At 41.4% G+C, this 17,347-nt stretch overlaps 1 protein-coding gene across 8 annotated transcripts in view; it reads left to right on the top strand.

Moving 5' to 3' along the window:
- Positions 1-17,347, top strand: part of dab2ipb (DAB2 interacting protein b) — a 133,544-nt gene that overhangs the window by 73,994 nt on the left and 42,203 nt on the right. The window contains exon 1 of one of the 8 annotated variants that reach the window (XM_078272191.1): positions 3,058-3,342. The exons of 5 other annotated variants lie outside the window; for them this stretch is intronic. Coding sequence is in view for 1 of the 3 variants with exons in the window: in XM_078272188.1 (XP_078128314.1) it covers positions 9,626-9,648 (23 nt within the window). In the remaining 2 variants the exon portion in view is untranslated. 2 more of the 8 variants (XM_078272190.1, XM_078272188.1) reach the window with 2 other exon arrangements.

Genomic DNA, 17,347 nt, shown 5'->3' with positions numbered 1-17,347 from the left:
ACTACTCCCTATATAATACACACTGTAGCAGAAAATACGATTTTGTGTTGACAGGGTTAGTGTCTATAGAATGTAGTTCTAGTATACAGAGAGTAGTATTCACACCATGGACACTAATTTTGTTCCATTGTGGGAATTGCTGAGGGCACTACTGTATATGCAGTAGTTAAAAACATGGCAGAGAGGGGGCGGCCAGGTTTGAATCCGACCTGCTGCCCTTTGCTGCGTGTCATCTCCCTCTCTCCCCCTTCTTGTCTATCCACTGTTACTGTCTAATAAAGGGAAAAGCCCCCCAAAAATAATCCAAGCGAGTAAATAGTGCATTATATAGTAAATAAGAAGTGATTTCGGACAAAACCTCAGTGTGTTGCTTATTATTATCTGTTCATATATATATATATATATATATATATATATATAGAGGCCAGCCTTTCTAAATGCTCGGAATGTACAGGTTTGTGTGTGTCCCTGAAACCCTTCAAGGCGTAAAACCAATGTCTTCCCCTGCCTTCTAATGTCAAAATCTTTGACCATATCAATAATTGTGTATGCTTTAACTTTTTTAATGTGGACCCAATTTTTTTTATAATTTTCAATGTGTTGGTTTTGTAAAGTGTGTTCAGAAACCTTGGCGTTATCAACCTTTGACTCAGCCGTGATAAAGCTTAATGGGCTCTTGGTGTACTTCACTATCCCCCACTCACTGTGCCTCATCAGACTGCCATGGTGTGTCTGCATTACGGCTTCATTTTTATGCTCTGTTACTAAAAAAACTATTGCTGTAATATTTATCTCATATAGCTCGAACTGAATTAAACTCTGTGAAAAGGAGAAGAGAGAGACATCAGGCATTTGTGGCGTAACAGCAGCACAGCTCCGCTGGTGCAGTCTGACCTAGTTAGAAACAAACATTTAAGAACCAAGGTGCCGAGCCGCTGGTTTACCTCTCTGCCTGCTTATAAAGCCTCCTTTGAGCACAGGGATGGGCTGCCACTAAAGCCAAAGGTGCATTACCTTCCACAGTATGCTCTCCTGTCATCCCCATTTACATTTACTAGATAACCATTGTAAAATAGGATTTTTTGCAACAAACTGGAATCTGTCAGAATCTATTAGACTGCTGGGGTCTAGATTCACACTTTTGCATTCTTTACTGATGGCTGTCATTGCACTGCATTGCATGCTAACTACAAGGAGAATTGTGAATATAGGGACACACACTGAACTGAAGGAGAGATGAGACAGCGCTAGACAGATCTCAGTATCCCTTCAAAAAAGGCTATGTTCTTTGAGTGCTGTCATTGTTAGCTGGATTATGTCTGGGTCAGACGTTCAGCTTTTCATTGTGCGTTTACTAACCCGCTCAAATAGCTCCCTGCACTCAGACTGCACTCTTGTTGTTTCTATCAGAGAACACAGCATGCTTTTCTTTTTTGATGATACATTCACAGAGTTTTGAGCACATCATTGTTTACACATTTGTTGTACTGCATGACACATTTTAGGAATGTTATCTTTTAGGCATGCTTAGGCTTGCTTATATTCATAATTTCCCTTATGCAGATGTAGAGTGTGTTAGACTGGCTTTTTTTTGTAATGTTACCTTTAAAGGTGTTTGGCAAATAGTGATGTTTCAATCATTAGAACAATGTAATTATTTCATGATTTGAGAAGAAAGACCTTTATAATATAATGCAACTTGCAACAAAATGTACCATGGAGTTTAATCCCCCCCAGCCTTCCTGTCATTGCAATTTCACTGGATTGCACTTGGCATTGCTCTGTAAGAATAAGTAATTAATCTATAATCCATCCAACATGCCATGCTGAGATTGAATTAAAATCAGCTTTTTGGTTGGTACAAATGCTGTGAGTAGTTTTATTTCTAAGAAGTCTTCTGAGGCAGGTTTTTATGAACTTGTGATCATTGTTTGTTCTTATCTTCTTTATAAATTATCTTATTTATAAAGCAGTATTCATCAAATACATATATATATATATATATATATATATATATATATATATATATATATATATTAGTACTTAAGATGACCTTAGTAATTAAAATGTGAAAGTAAACCTTTCAGATTTAGACTAAAACAGAGTGAAATTATAATTGGTTGTCACTAAGGCAGAACTACTTGGCAGCTTCAGGAAGAAACAGGTGGCCAGCAGTAAGCTACTGTTAATGATTTGGTCATTTTAACCCTAACAATGCGCCTGTGACCTTTGGCTTAGAATGGGTGTGAACTCAGAGCTCAGTGTTTGTGCTCTCCTCCACACCCTATGTTGTGGTCATTTGGTGGACACGTGAACTAGTGTGTGTGCATGTGTTTGTGTCATGTGTCCGGGAGAATAAGAGGTAAGGGTGATGTCATGTTTGATGACATCATTGCAGACGTGCAGCGAGTGCAGATTAGTGGCCGTGGCTCTTCTGAACCAGCTCCCCACAGCAGCCTTGCCTTATTGGTGTGTCCTGCCCCAGCGCTTTATCCCCTTGTGCCAGCTTTGTCAGTGTGTAAGCTCTAGAAATAGCCTCAAACTCACCCCTATCTCCTCTGCCAGTCTACCAATCTTGGCTCAAATTGAGCATGGCAAAACCATCCCACCCAAATTCCAGTCCCACTACTACCAACCCTTTGGCTGGCCCCATCAGCCAAGTCACTTTGCCAAATCTGAGCTTTAGCCTCTTATGTACAGTGTGTTTTTTACAGTGAGTCCCAGCCAAACCGAGTCCATGTTCAGGGCAGGTTGCCGGCACATGCCCCCCCCAAGCAGCAGTAGTAGTGGCTGACAGGGAAAGCAGCACACCTCACACCAGAGTTGACAGGACAAAGAGCACACACACACACTCCCACTGGAGCCACAAAAGGGGGGCAGGGCCAAGCTAGGCTGCGCCACACATACATGTGATCCACTATCCCCCCGCACACCATATGCAGGCTCCTCCCTGCGCAAGGAGACAGAAGTGGGAGGTGCAGTCAATCACTGACAGTGAAAGGGAGTGGGTTTAGCTGGAGTTAGTAAGAGGGGGGAGAGACAGCGGAGCAGGAAGGGGGACCAATCTTCATCATTCCCAAATCAGAGTCAAGTGTCGGGGTACCCCTAAATTCATTCATGTCGAAAGAGAGAGAACACGAGAGAAGAGAGTGTGTCTCATTTCAGAGACAACACAGGAAGTAGGGCATGCTCTGTACAGGGTGAGCAAGAGAGGGTGGGAGAACGAAAGGAGGAGAGGGAGCAGCAAGAGAGGGAGAGCATTGTAGCGCTTATTCTCCACCCCTCTCCGTCTTAAAGCAGCAGCAGGAGGAAAGAGAGAAGGAGTCAGGAAGAGAACCGCAAGTAAGGAAGCGAAGAGGCGAGCAGCGGTCGGCAGCAAGGGGGAAAAAAATGGAGCTTTGAAATCGCCTCTGCCCTCATCCATCCCTGCCTCTTCTTTCTTTCTTTCTTTCTTTCTTTCTTTCTTTCTATTTTCTCCTCTCTTGTTCTGGCTCAGCCTCGGTTTCTCTCTCCGCCTGCCTTGATTGTTCTGTGGAATTCTGGCAATGCCTGGTGAGTGTAACCCTGCTTTTCACATGTCACTCACCTTCCTTTGTGTTTTGGTTCGCTTGGGTTCATGCAGTGGGAGATCTATTTTTTATTTTTATTTTTTTAATGCGAATGTGTGGCCACAAATACAAATGTGGACTAGAGGATGCTTCATTGAGACCGTTTACGCTCCCCTGCCTCTGTGTGCTGTCCAGCTGTGCTGATCTCCCCCTTCTTTGCTTCTCTCTATCAGTGACAATGCAAAGGAGACTGCTCTCCTGAGCACACACACACTCTACTACATCCTGCGCATATTCAGGTTACTCAGTCATTATTATATAATTGCTTTTAACTCCCAAAGGGCTTTCATTCAGAGCAGTGCATTTACTACATGTGATATTATATGTAACACCAGAGATGATGATGCAGAGATGGGGCTTTGAGTGTGGTGACCATAACCTATGTAGCAACATCACACAAAGCTGGCCTGTGTAACGAAGGGGCAGCCAGCTAACACAAATCAGATGACTGGGCCACGCTGTGAGGTCAGCCGGCTGATTTTGGCTGGCATTCTCAGTCCAGTTCATATGTTGGAGGCAATTAGCAGTTTAAAGAAAGAGAGCTGTGTGTCCCAAAGACAGAGAGTTTGGGAAAGCAACAGCTCATTTTATCGTAGATATATTGTAGTGTCTGCACAAGAGAAGACGAGATGAGTGGAAAGACTAATCTTGGTGGTTAGTCATCATTTCGTCCAGGCCTCAGGGAGTTTATATTCCTATATTAAATAAAAAAATTAATCTTACAAGACGGTCAGTCAGTACAAATAATCATCTGAGCTGTTTACATTTTACGCATGGATTTTTAAAATGTATTTCCAGACGGTGATTAGATTTTTTTCCCCACAAACAACCGTGGTGCACTTAATGCACCATACCCAGTTTTACAGCTGGGCATAAAACATACTATGCATGCTACGTGCATGAAATTAGTCCGCAACCACACATCAAGTATAATTAAGTTATTTCAGTTAGTCGAGTCCATTTACTGTGTCTCATTAAGGGGATGAATTCAAAGCTGATGCTGTCAATAACTATCCAGCACAGCCAAACCTCCCTGCTACATTATGGTGGAGTTTGAGTTAAACAGTTCTTTCTGGAGAACAGCATTCAACCAAACATGTATTCTCCTCAGAGATGGCTTCACAGGAGAAAGCCGTCTTTGGTTTAGTAAACACCTAAATGATAGTTTGATGGCTTTGTGGCTTGTTTACTGCAGTATGCAGATATGTTTCAGTGTGAGAGCTCAGCTGGTGGTCCTCTTGATTGTAGCCTGCTGTTGAGCCTTCCAGAACAAAACCGAGCTTGACTCCTACATATTATGCTACAAGCATTTCTGTCAGTCTGTATTTGTATGCAGTAACAGCGTGATTCCTTTTTTTTTTTTTTTTAATTATTACCCCCAGCCTGGGTTAGTGTATCTGTTTTCATGCATGAGCAAATGTTTCTGCACATATATCATTTATGTGCACTGGTATGCAGATATGCAAATGTTCTGAGCGTGTGTTTTAGTATGTTCAAATCCTATTTTAGGTCAGAGCTTGCTAACCAGAAACCTAGACGAGGGATGGCAGAGCGAGTCATTTTCACAGCCTTAAACATGCAGTTGGACCAAGAGGGGGAGATGGTTAGAGCGAATGTGAGATGAAGGAGGGCCGACAGTCTGCTATTGTTAATGTTCCAATGTTGTGTATTAATTTATTCTGGGTGACTTAACCTCTTTTGCAATGTTCATTTACCTTCCAGGACGCAATCCCTGCTCTTAAACTGAACTCATGCGATGTACAAAGTTAATATCATGAAATTAAACAGATGTGTTATGATGTAAAAATATAATGTAATCATGTTCTTGATACATCTGTGTTGCCGGGAAAGGTGAGAGTCAATGCAGGGCTTGGCTTTGTACAGTATCTTTCTGCTAGTTCCTTCCCATCTCTTCACGTCATCCTCTGAGTGTTCTGCCTCTGTGTAATTACTCTGTCATAGATCATCTCTGTGATGTCCATTGATTTACTGAGAGCTGGTGAAGTGGAGCAGAGCATTTGATCAGACACATGTACTGGGAGGGAGGAGTGGGTCAGTGCCACACCCATGGGCCACTCCACTGGGGGGTCAACCATAGAATCACTGGCAGTTTACAAGGGGGTGAGGGAGGAACAGCCACGGTTTAATCAACAACACTTAATTATGACCACACACATATGAACATCCAAGCAAGCACAGGTTTTTTCCGCAGTGTTGTATATGTTGAGTGTTGTTTGTTGTCTATATTTAGTTATCTAATTCAAGGAATTAGCCATTTTTGAATGTATTATTACTTTCCAGAAAACCATGTATCTCCAAATGTGGTGATTAACCCATATGGATTATCTAAAACATGCATAGTCACAAATAGGCAGTTTTTCTTTAAATGTTGACATTTTAGAGATACATGGTTTTCCCAGGGCAGCAATAATATGTACACAATATTCAAGTCATTTTTGCCCCCAACCCCAAGTTTAAGAGTAAAGATCATTATCCATTTTCGTTTTGCATTAGGAGTGCCCCTACTTCCTGTTTTTTAATTTATATATTTGTATATAGAACTGGCATTAGATGGTCTAACACATTATTAAATGCTTCATTTGAATCCACCAATTGCATTCAAGTATACAGGATCCAAACATATATAGGACGCGCAGAAACATTTCGGCTTGTTTTCAAAGCGATCAATCTGAAAAGGAATGAGAGCATGAAAGGAAGAGAGAATGATGGGCCTTACATTAAAATGTCTTAATTTCCCATTGCTTGTAATGCACGTTGGCAAATTGGAGGTTAGAATATCCACTTTAATTTAACTTGCCATTGTGAATGAAAGATGCTTGAAGTAGGCTGCGTCAAAGGCATCCAGTAAAATGATTCTGGATCTCCTCAACGCTGCCTGGGAGAGGATGAAAGAGGAGCATATGCTCATGATGGGGCAGCGTTGTGCGTTGTCAATAATTGAATCACTCCTTCGCTCTCTCCTGCCCTGAAGGCTGTAGTGCAGAGTCAATAGGAGAGGAGAGCTCTCAAGCATCAGGTCTCTTTCTGTCCTTCCGCTCTCATTCAGTACTCTTTATCTCTGTCTATATATATTTCTTTTACATAAACATTCACACAGGAGAACTGATGCCACTGCCCCGTCTCTGTTTTATCTGTGTGCCTGTCTCTCTACAGTAAGCTGCTTTAAAAAAAATGAAATGAAATGGAGGGCAGGCTATAGAAGGATGAATGAAGGGATGGAGGGAGGGATCTGTAATGCCTCTTACCATTTCCTCTCACTTCTCTTCTTGTGCCTACTTCTAGACAGAAAGACGCTGTCTTTGGATTAGGTTGACCTTTGAACACTTTGCAACATTACCAACAATGACCTCATACAACCAGGCATATTAAAGAGATAGAGGGTTGACAAACATTTAGCTGCTAATGGTATATATCATCATATTGCCCAATCATCCTAGTGCCTTTCATATTGAACAGCAGAAGTGTCTAATTAAACTTTGTTGATTCAGTGCAGTAGCATTAGCCGTTATTATTCTGGGTCTTGCGGTCCTCCTTATTGCAGTAATATTCATATTCTCTCTACTCGAGTCCCTGGGAAGTTGATGCGAGTTCAATTTGCTCTTCTCTCTGGCATCTTGTCAGTCTCGTCAGTCTCGTCAGCTTTTTCTTCCTCTGCCTTCCTCTTGCCTGCCCTTTATCAACACCTACTTGTCCAACATGTCTCACCCTCTCTCCATCCACCACCCACCTCTCTGCGATGCAGACTTGTGGAAGCTTGCCTGTAATGGCCTGTATCCACCGATTATTTCTCTCTGCTTCCCTCCTCCCCTCCCTTTACCTCTGTGCAGACAGGTGGTGCTCTACTAAACAGGTTAGTGGTTAGCAGGGGAATAACTTCTCCGAGGCGAGGCCTCTCAGGGACTGCCTACAGACAGACAGCCAAGAGAGCCCCGTCCCTCCCACCTTCTCTCATGACCCCGTCCTGTTGCTGTCTGCTGCTGCAGACTTGTCTCATGACCTCGCGCATACCCCACCCACACACTCCTTGGCACGATGACATGGATTTCTCTCACAAAAACACATGGTCTAAGCATACATTACCTGTTTGTGTGCGTGCACGGAGACTTTGTCTGCACACACTAATGCACATAATACGCGCAAAATGTAAAAGTCATGAAGCCATATGACTCAGTACAGAAGGCTGTTGTTCAACATGCTTTTTCCTATGAAAATTTAAGATGTGGAGATAGTTTTCTGCATTCCTCTCCTGCTACAGTGATTACAAACATACTTCCATAGATTAGAATAGAAAAGCCTTGCCCTGTCCCACATTATATTTGGAAGCAGTCACACTCCAAACAACCCTATAGTGGCATGATATTATCATGACCCAGACCAGAGGAATGAGGAAATCCCGGAGTGTTTAGTCTCCAGGCTTTGCCTTGGCTTTGTAGTTCACCTTTACCCAGCCCTTCTCCAGAACAGCAAGGCATGCAGGTCTGTTTACTTGTGATAAGAGCAAGCAACTCTAATCCATTGCATTGGGGAGAACAAGTACATTAAACCTCTTCCAGTTTCACCTCCTCAAATTGTTTTGGAGCTGGTGGACCGGTCCATAATAATGGGGTGCAATGACCTTTCCACTGTATAGTTCAAAATGACTTCCATTGTTGAGGTAGACAGCTGCAACTGGCTCCTGTAGAGTTTCACTTAAGTCTTTTTGCATAATGTCTATGTCATTTCTGCTAAATGTTAGAGCTGAAATATCCCCCTGTCATTAGGAAAGCATTTTAATAAGTACTAATAAGTAATAAGTAAGTAAGTAAGAAGTACTGTAGTCCAAGCTAGACTGGACCTGTTTCCATGTAATTATTTCACAGCAGATGACTGGCGTTGCTGTGGCTTTAGCTGTTTTTGGAGCTCAAACATCAGTTTGATTCGTAGCGTCTCTTGACAGCATGTCTTAGCTGTGACATCATTCGTCCCTCACTGGGTCGCCAGCTATGTGAAAACAAGCATACAATACATCTGGCAGTGCGTCTCTCCCTTAAATCTGGCTGGCCTCATTTTCTCCTTCTCTCTCTCTTTTGCTCCCTCATTCCTTTTTTTGTGCCTTTTTTTTCTTTTTCCTCCTTTTCCTGGAGTCCCCTCTCCCCAGCCAAGGACCCAGCATTTTCCCACAGTGTGATGCTGAAGGCTGAGCCTTTGTTTCCTGCTACAGGGAAACATGGTGGGAGGAGGAGGCAGGCTGACTTCCTGGCTGCCAACTATGGGTCTATGTTATTGTGAGAAAAAGCAGGGGAGACAGATCCGATGATGACAGAAGAGTCTTTACTAGGGACTGACTTCAGCTAGAAAAATATAAAAATTGCTATATTTCTCAGACAATAGCACCTAAATAAGAACTATTAAGAACAGAGACAGTAGAAGTCAGCACTGTCATTTGCGGTATCTTAGATGCTTGGTGAGCATTTATTTTGGCAATGTTTCAATTTTTAGGTTATTATTATCGAAATACCACAGCAAAACTATAGGATAGATGTAAAATCATGGAGAAAAAGTACAGTGGTGATAAAGTGAAAAAAACTGCCACAAAGTAAAACAAAGTTTAACATTATAGTATTCTTTGAAAATGATAAATAGTATACATAAACTAGAGCCGTGTTATATTTGAAGCACCATATCCAACTGCCGAAATCTTACCTTAATAGGTCCATGTCATGAGCATAGTGTTAGTGCATTACTTCATCATAGTATACTGTTGCACTGGGCTATGGGCAGGCTTGTCCTAAATAACAGCACTGTCTTTTTAAATGGGATGTGGAGTGGGGTGTGTTAGTAGCAACAGACATCCTTTGGGAGCGGTGTGGTGTAACTCAGAGGGCAGAGGCTCCAGCCACGTTCCCAGAGACTCAAAAATAGTCGGGAAAACACTGAGACCAGCCGCTAGTGAGGAATGTAACCCAAAGAGGAGTTGTGTGTTTTGTGGATCCAGCTTGGAGAGGTTCTGCTGGACCATGTTTCACATATTCAGTAAATCGTAAGTGTCATTTTGTTTTAATACTTTATTCATGGCTTTGGATGGTTAAAGCACAGCTGCATGCTTTTGGAAACCACTGTCTCTGCATCCACCCACGGTTCACTCCGTACATTGTGGCTTCATCGAACAATTTTTTATACACAAAATGCCATAAAGTGCTTTTTGTATAAATGATGACCATAAAGAAGGGTCAGGATAGGTAATAGTTAAAAAACTAAAACAAGTGCAGTACATCTGGATAGTTTGAGAGAAAAAACAAGGACACGTTTAGACTTGAAAACTATTCAGTGCTAGAGGCATATCTAGGCTTTAGAGTGCAAGGACGATCTCAGTATTGACAGTACACTTTACTATTTAGAGGCACTTATGTGCTAAAGCTACTTCAGCTGTCTGAATCTGGTATTAATAAAAATGCAACTATAAAAACCTGAAATAAGTGGGAAAGTAGTGTTTGCAGAGATCATAGGCTAGATGTTGTTTTCCCCATCAGAGTTTTGCCATGTTGCGTGGGAAGATGAAGTCTCTGCCCTCTTTTTCTACTCGTGAACTTGAGTGTTTTCCTGTTTCGCTGTCCAATGCCACAGGGGCATTTGAATATTCAGGTCAAGAAGTGAAAACACACTTCCTCATCTCTACTCCTTTGCACATGGTGTTGTCAGTTCCCCAAGCAACAGTTATGCAAGAGTTCAAAAGAAAAAGCTCTCTTGCTTGTAACTAATTTATATTTTGCTCTGTTCGCACTAAAGAATATAATGACAATCATGCATTTTTGTGTACGCTATTTGCTCTGTCTTTGTGCTACAAACATAGATGAATACAGCGGTATCATCTAAGTCTTTAAAATCAGGCTATAAGCACAGACGCACACACCATTTCCATAACCTTGGCGTGCCTTATTATTCACACGGTTGAGTCACACTCACTGATATGTGACTGTCTTGCCCTTAATAGTCTATTGTTGTCGCTGTGGAGCTTTGTAATTAAGGCATACTTATATTGCCGCAGTTAATGCAATTTAATGACAAATCAATAACGGCTAATAAGGAATAACAAATAGGAAATGTTAAATTCAGAGTGCAAAACATACAAAGCAGTATTTTTGTGTGTGTGCATGTGTGGGGTTACTAATTTGACATCTACAATATAACCAATAATTGCATTTTATAGTGTAATTACTTACTGATTGGTGGTGGGAAATCATCTTTTATCTTCTCTATTCTCAAGTCCGGTTCTAATGTTGAAAGACAGTGTCTTAAACCACTCCGACACCTCGCTGCCCTTCAGGGTTCAACATTAAGGATGGATGGCCTGAAGCCAGATGATAAGTCAGTTAATTGGGCAGACATTGGCTCAATTAGGCCAGCGTTTTCACTATCCCCTGTCTTATGGCGATAACTATATTATCTTTGCCTCCGTCTTCTACTACTGCCCCACTCTCGTCTTCGCTGTGGTATTTTAGTGCAGGATTAATGAGTGTGCTGAGCGGACATGGTGGTCATAGGTAATTTGAATTACAAAGTGAAAAGTAAAAAAGATGTTCATTTTTTAACAAGGTTTTCTTAGGTTTTAAAATAGCATGTCATGGTTATTTGTTGGCAAAGTGGACTGAGTCGGCTGGTTTAAAGCACCTATAATTACCAGCCATCATCAAAATGCATTCAGTGCTGTATCATTTCCTCAGTTTGGATGAATGCAGATATGTATTGTAGTGCTGCATATATATATATAAGCATATATAACTGTTATAACAGTTGAGTACAACTTATTTTAGGACATTTCTTACATTTATTCAAAGTCAATTATTTACATTTTAAAATATTTTTCAGCATTTATTTTGTCCCTGGTCATTATAAAATGCATTTTGTGGCACATTTTAATATGAAATAATACAGAATATTAGAAGAAATAAGGAAAATCAATAGAGTAATACATTATATTGATCTATTTCATTTTGCGTGCTTATGAAATAATCAATTCCTGGCCTCACATTCAGTGTAAGTTAAACAAAAACATTTATAATGCTGGGTTTTGCTTTATTCCTTGTCCAAGCATTCGTTAACAGTCTGTCCATGTTCCTGTTGTTCTGGTGAAAATATACTATAAATATATAGACCGCTGATAGTCTGGTCCAACTGAGAAAACCCCTAATATTGAATTGTACTAATGGAGTTATGTGAGAGAGAGAGAGAGAGAGAGAGAGAGAGAGAGAGAGAGAGACAGAGACAGAGGAACAATTGATAATTTCTCTTGCTCAGTTGTTCAAGAAAAGTAGGATTGGATACATAAGTTGAATATAGCTTAATATCTTAGAAACCATTTGTCATTATGACCCAAGTACTTTTAGATTTGCTTGCTTAGTGAATACTGTATATGACATTTCAGTACAATCAATTAATAGTCCATCATGTGAGGCATTATTACGACATTTCTGAAGGCAAAGGCATTTTTTAAGAAGACATTGTGCACTGTACTGTTTAATCAGCCCTAATCATATTTAGTCTTCTGCTCCATTTCTGGCAGCGTCTTTATGTGTATGTGAGTGTTGGTCCTGCTTGGGGAATACCACATGTGTGTGAATGTGTGTGGGTGACTAGTCACACTAGGCCAGGGACATGACGTCATGAGACAGAATATTCCACTAAGCTGTATGACTAAAAAAACAAATTATGTGTATTCTAGTTCACCCACATTGAATAATGATGGGGGTTTTACCCACATGTCCCATAATGTGCATTGTTTAAATCAATATACCAATCATACCACATTAGGAAGTTCCCAGAAGGCCATTAGTAGTGTGACATTCGACCTTTGCCCTCTGACCATAGCTGCTACCTAAGGAGCTACTCATTAGTGCGACCTTTGGCCTCATTATACATTCTATGTCATGGCAATGTTTTGGCAGTCCTATTTGTATCGCCTCAACACACCCCTCCCCCCCCCCTAATGTAATTACTGTGAATAGAGCTGTGGACACACACCCACACATAGACATTCCTTTCGGCGTAACAAAGTCCATTCTACTGTAGAAACCACATAATATGCTCCAATGACCTGTTCACGCTTGGCTCTTAGAACTCACCTGGGAATAGGGCTGGTTACCGAATTCGATACTTTTTAGGCACTAAACGAATTGCCTCCTTTGTATCGAGTATCGAAAAATGTCTCGTCATTCAATACCAAATTTAAGTACCTAGGAGGAAATCTCATTAGCGTCAGTGAGCCAGTAAGCATGCAGCATGCAGCATGCTTCAACAAAGATCTAAGGATCTGGCTGGTGATTGGCTGTCTTAACGTAACACGTCATAGAGGCATGCAGGAAAAACTCTGTCAGGCCATTTTTGTTAAAATGGATTTCATAAATTGGAATTGAAAAAAGTGTCCTTTAGAAACCGGTATTAAAGTCACAGTATTGGTATCGATACGGGATTTACCCAGCCCTACCTGGGAAGAAAAATAAGACAGTAAGAAGGATGTACGTGTGTCACATCCTGCAGAGCTTGGCACAAATGAATACACTCATGAAGTCACCACAAATAATAAGAAAAAAGGCTTCACAGATCATCACAAGTAACTGGCATGCCATATTCTGCAGCTGCTATTGTGATCGCCTCTGTCCAGTCGCTGTATTCACGGCCAGCTGTTTCACTCAGCACATGACCTGAGATCCAAACCCCAGTTTTGGTCTCCTGCAGTGAGTGTCCTAGCAGATGTTACACTGAATTACCTCCTAGCCTAGCAGTGACTCTAAGCTCTCACTGTAATCAAGCTGTGCATTAGTGTGTGTCTATGTGTGTTACAGCCAGGCTCAGTGGCTACGTTAGCTCTCTCAACAGTTGTTCTCCAACAGCCTGATCTCAGTTACCAGCCAACCTTCCCCACAATGCAGTGTGTCTGCCAGTGCTCTGAGTCAGGCATCCCTTCAAACTCCGAAAACAGACTCCTAGAGGAGCTGATCATTTAGGAGATACTACATGCTAAAGCGAACTCCCTCCTTTCCTGTGTGTGTGTGTGTGTGTCTGTTTAGTGAAAAGGGGTGTGTTTGCATGTGTCTCATTCTTGCTGTTAAAAGCTTCCTTCCTCCCTGTAAATGAAAGGCCTCCAATACTTTTAGCTAATGTGTGTTCCAATCTATAGCTCTAACTGGTTCTTATTTTTTTTCACAAAAGTGGTCACACCATAACTTTGGTTTTTATTCCCTCTTGTTTGTGGCAGCGATGCCTGGGGCAGTCTCTCTCTCTCTCTCTCTCTCTCTCTCTCTCTCTCTCTCTCTCTCTCTCTCTCTCTTTCTCTCTCTCTCTTTCTCCCCTCTTCCCAGCATAATCTCACTTTTGTCTTGTGTGCATTAGACCGCTGGCACTGTAAGAGTCTAAAGAGCCGACGCCATCAACCAGCACAGGTGCCGCAAAGCACTAATGCACTGGATATGGACCAACATGGACTTGACTGTGCCCACTCATCTATGTTACCCATCTATTTAAATGCACATTTTTGTGTTTTCCCTTTCGCTGTCATTGTTATCGCTTCCATGGCCACACGACACAGCCAATCAGGACTCAGAGAGATCACGGATGGATGAGCTGAAAGGTTTTTTTGTTTCAGAGTATCCATACGTAATGTGTGGGAATTTTCCTATAGGGGTTATTATGGCGAAGGAAATTATGGCACACATTAGCTGCTGTGTTGTGCTGTGAAATTTGCAGAGCGAGGTCAGAAACTTAGGTGTCCTCTTTGACAGCTCCCTTAATTTGAATAAACAAGTCAACTCTGTTGTTAAAGGTAGTTTTTATCAGCTTAGAACAGTAGCCAAGCTGAAAGACTTTTTTTATCCAAGAATGATCTTGAAACAATCAGTCATGCTTTTATTACCTCACGTTTAGAATACTGCAACTCACTATACACAGGCCTAACCCAATAGAATTTAAACATCCTCATTGGCACCAAAAAGTATGACCACATAACTCCCGTTTTAGCTGAGCTTCATTGGTTGTCAGTGTAATTCAGAATACATTTTAAAGATTTACGTTTTGTTTTTAAAGCACTCCATGGTCAAGCCCCTCCGTATATTTCTGATCTCCTGTCCACTTACTCTGTCGCCAGGTCACTCAGGTCCACAACCCAACAACTCCTCGTCATCCCTCAGACACACCTAAAAACCAGAGGAGACCGAGCCTTCTCTGTAGTAGCCCCCAAACTCTGGAATTCCCTCCCACCCCATATCAACACAATTGCCAGTTTTAAGTCAAACCTGAAGACACACTTTTACTCTATTGCTTTTAATTCCCTTTTGTTCTATTGTTGTTTTATTCTATGTCATATTATTTGACTTTACCTGTGCCTTATTATATTCATGGAGTCTTGTACACTTGATTATGTATTTTCAAGGCATACTGTTTCTGCCTTCCCTGCTCTACCTTTAAAGCACTTTGGGTCAACTGTTGTTCGTTTAAATGTGCTATATAAATTAAATGACCTGACTTGACTTGCTGCATCTCCAGCTCACTTCACTCACTCACAACCTCAACCTCTGTCTTTGTCTCCAGAGATCATTCTTTCTCTGCAGTGAATGAGGTTTGCTCTGCTGTTCTGTTGACTGTATCCTCTCGCCTCCCCGATTGGTGTTTGGGCTCCGAGGCCTGTAGCCACATGTCAGTGGTTCAGCTCAAACATTCGCCGTTCTGCACCAGCAGCATCTGACAGGATCCCCCTCGTCTCTTTCCCTTGCCTCCTCTTGACTACTCTTCTTTCTGCCTCTCGCTGTGGGCCAGACGTTTGTTTTGTTGTCTATATTCTCCTGCTACCGATCACACAACTGTTCACTCCAGTGCAGATGACAATCGGCAGATGACAGGTTGATGCACAAAGAAACATACATTTTCACGGGTTTAACCAAAACACAAATGCCATTGTATTGCTGAATAACATGTCAATTAAAGACATGAATCAGCAAAAAATTCTGACAACGATTTGTCATATTTTAACTTCCTCTCTGGGCCTCATTATTTCAGCCAAGCACTGAGGAAAAACGTACCACATCTGCTTGGATCAAATGAGCTATCAAACCCGTGAGTACTCTGCAGTGTGACAGACATGTAGTTGTTTCATCACAGCCTGTGGTCCTACCCAATGACTCAGCCAAAGCCAAAGTAGCGGTAATAATGGACACATTATTGTGTTAGGCTTGATGCATGGATAATGGCCTATTTGTCTGGTTGCCTGTCTCTGCAGTGCATGTGTTTCATAATCATGCTTGGACAATTAGGGTGTGTGTGTGTGTGTGTGTGTGTGTGTGTGTGTGTGTGTGTGTGTGTGTGTGTGTGTGTGTTTCGTTGTTAACTGTGATGTTTTCTGCTTGGATGTTTGAATAGATATTTCCCATCCAGCCTGCCTGAGACAGTCCAGTGGTTTTTCTTTATTGATACAAATATGAAAGCAGTAGCCTTATACTAAACACAATAAGATTTTCTTTTAAATCCACTTATTTTACACATATTTTAATAGTCATGAGTTTTATTATTCAGCCTGTTAAAAATAAAGATGATTATTGCCCTCCCATTGGGGCCCAGGAGGGAGCTTTGTCAAGTATGCGAAAATAACCTTAACAGTGTTGCATTATGGGAAATGTAGGATCCAGTGTTTTTGGGACTGAAGGTGAGGATATCTCATCTCTTGCGGATTTGATTGCGTGCGTGCGTGCATGTATGTGTATGTATGTTGTCAACTGTGATATTTTCTACTTGGATGTTTGAGTTCAGGGCCCAGTTGCTTGTAGAGGGTTGGTTGGTGTTGTTGGCTGGCTAGAGCTTTTTGTTTTGAGCCCTATCTAGAAGCCAAGCCAGCTATGAGGGGCAGTTAATGATGTTTTACGCTCTACAGTCAGGGATATAAATATGATGGAAACTCTGTGTATTGCAACCTCAGTGCACGATTACAAACCACTTGTCCAACCACTGTGCTGCAGTTCTTATCAAACCATCTCATTTGGTTTCATATCTGCATTTTCCCAAGCATTATCAGTTCCACTTTATGTGTCTGTCTTTGTGTTACTTATTTTCATATTTTTCGTACAAAGTTTCACATTTATATTTGTGATGATACACGAGAGGCACAAACTGGGTTTAATGATTCACATCATTTTCATACTCCCACAAGCCATGAATGAAAGCATCTACATTTGTTCTGTTTCTCTATTCATTTAATCAGGTTTTACAAAACATTTATATAGCTGACAGTTTGTCTAAAGTACAATATATAAATCTAACCTAACCTCCATAGGAACAAGAGCTAAAGGTCTTCAAAAATTGTGAGTGTAAGATTTTGTCAAACTGTATGTCTTTGTTGATGATATGCATGCAGGTCTCATGTGTTTATTTGGTAGAGAGCATTATTAACAAGAAATTGCTGTACCAGTCTGCGAGTAAGAAAAGTGTATTGATTGCTGTAAATGCTGGTCTAACAGCAAAGCAAAATGCTGTGTAAACCCTGTGCGGGGCAGTTACCACAGAAAACACTGTTAGCAAGAAGACTTCACCGCTTAACGCTAACTGGAGGCTCTCTCTCTTGAGAAATGTAGTTGTTGTTCTAGGTTATGTCAGAAGCTTTAGCTTTGGTCGTCAGGGTCATTTTACATGTTGGTTATTACAGTAGTGTGAGCGCAAGCATAAGTCAACGGGTATTATTTCCTGTGTGAAGTTTAACTCCA

This window comes from Sander vitreus, chromosome 16 (genome assembly GCF_031162955.1).
Source record: "Sander vitreus isolate 19-12246 chromosome 16, sanVit1, whole genome shotgun sequence".
Taxonomy (NCBI): domain Eukaryota; kingdom Metazoa; phylum Chordata; class Actinopteri; order Perciformes; family Percidae; genus Sander; species Sander vitreus.
The sequence above is the reverse complement of the archived record's forward strand: the minus strand, read 5'-3'. Positions and strand labels throughout refer to the sequence as shown.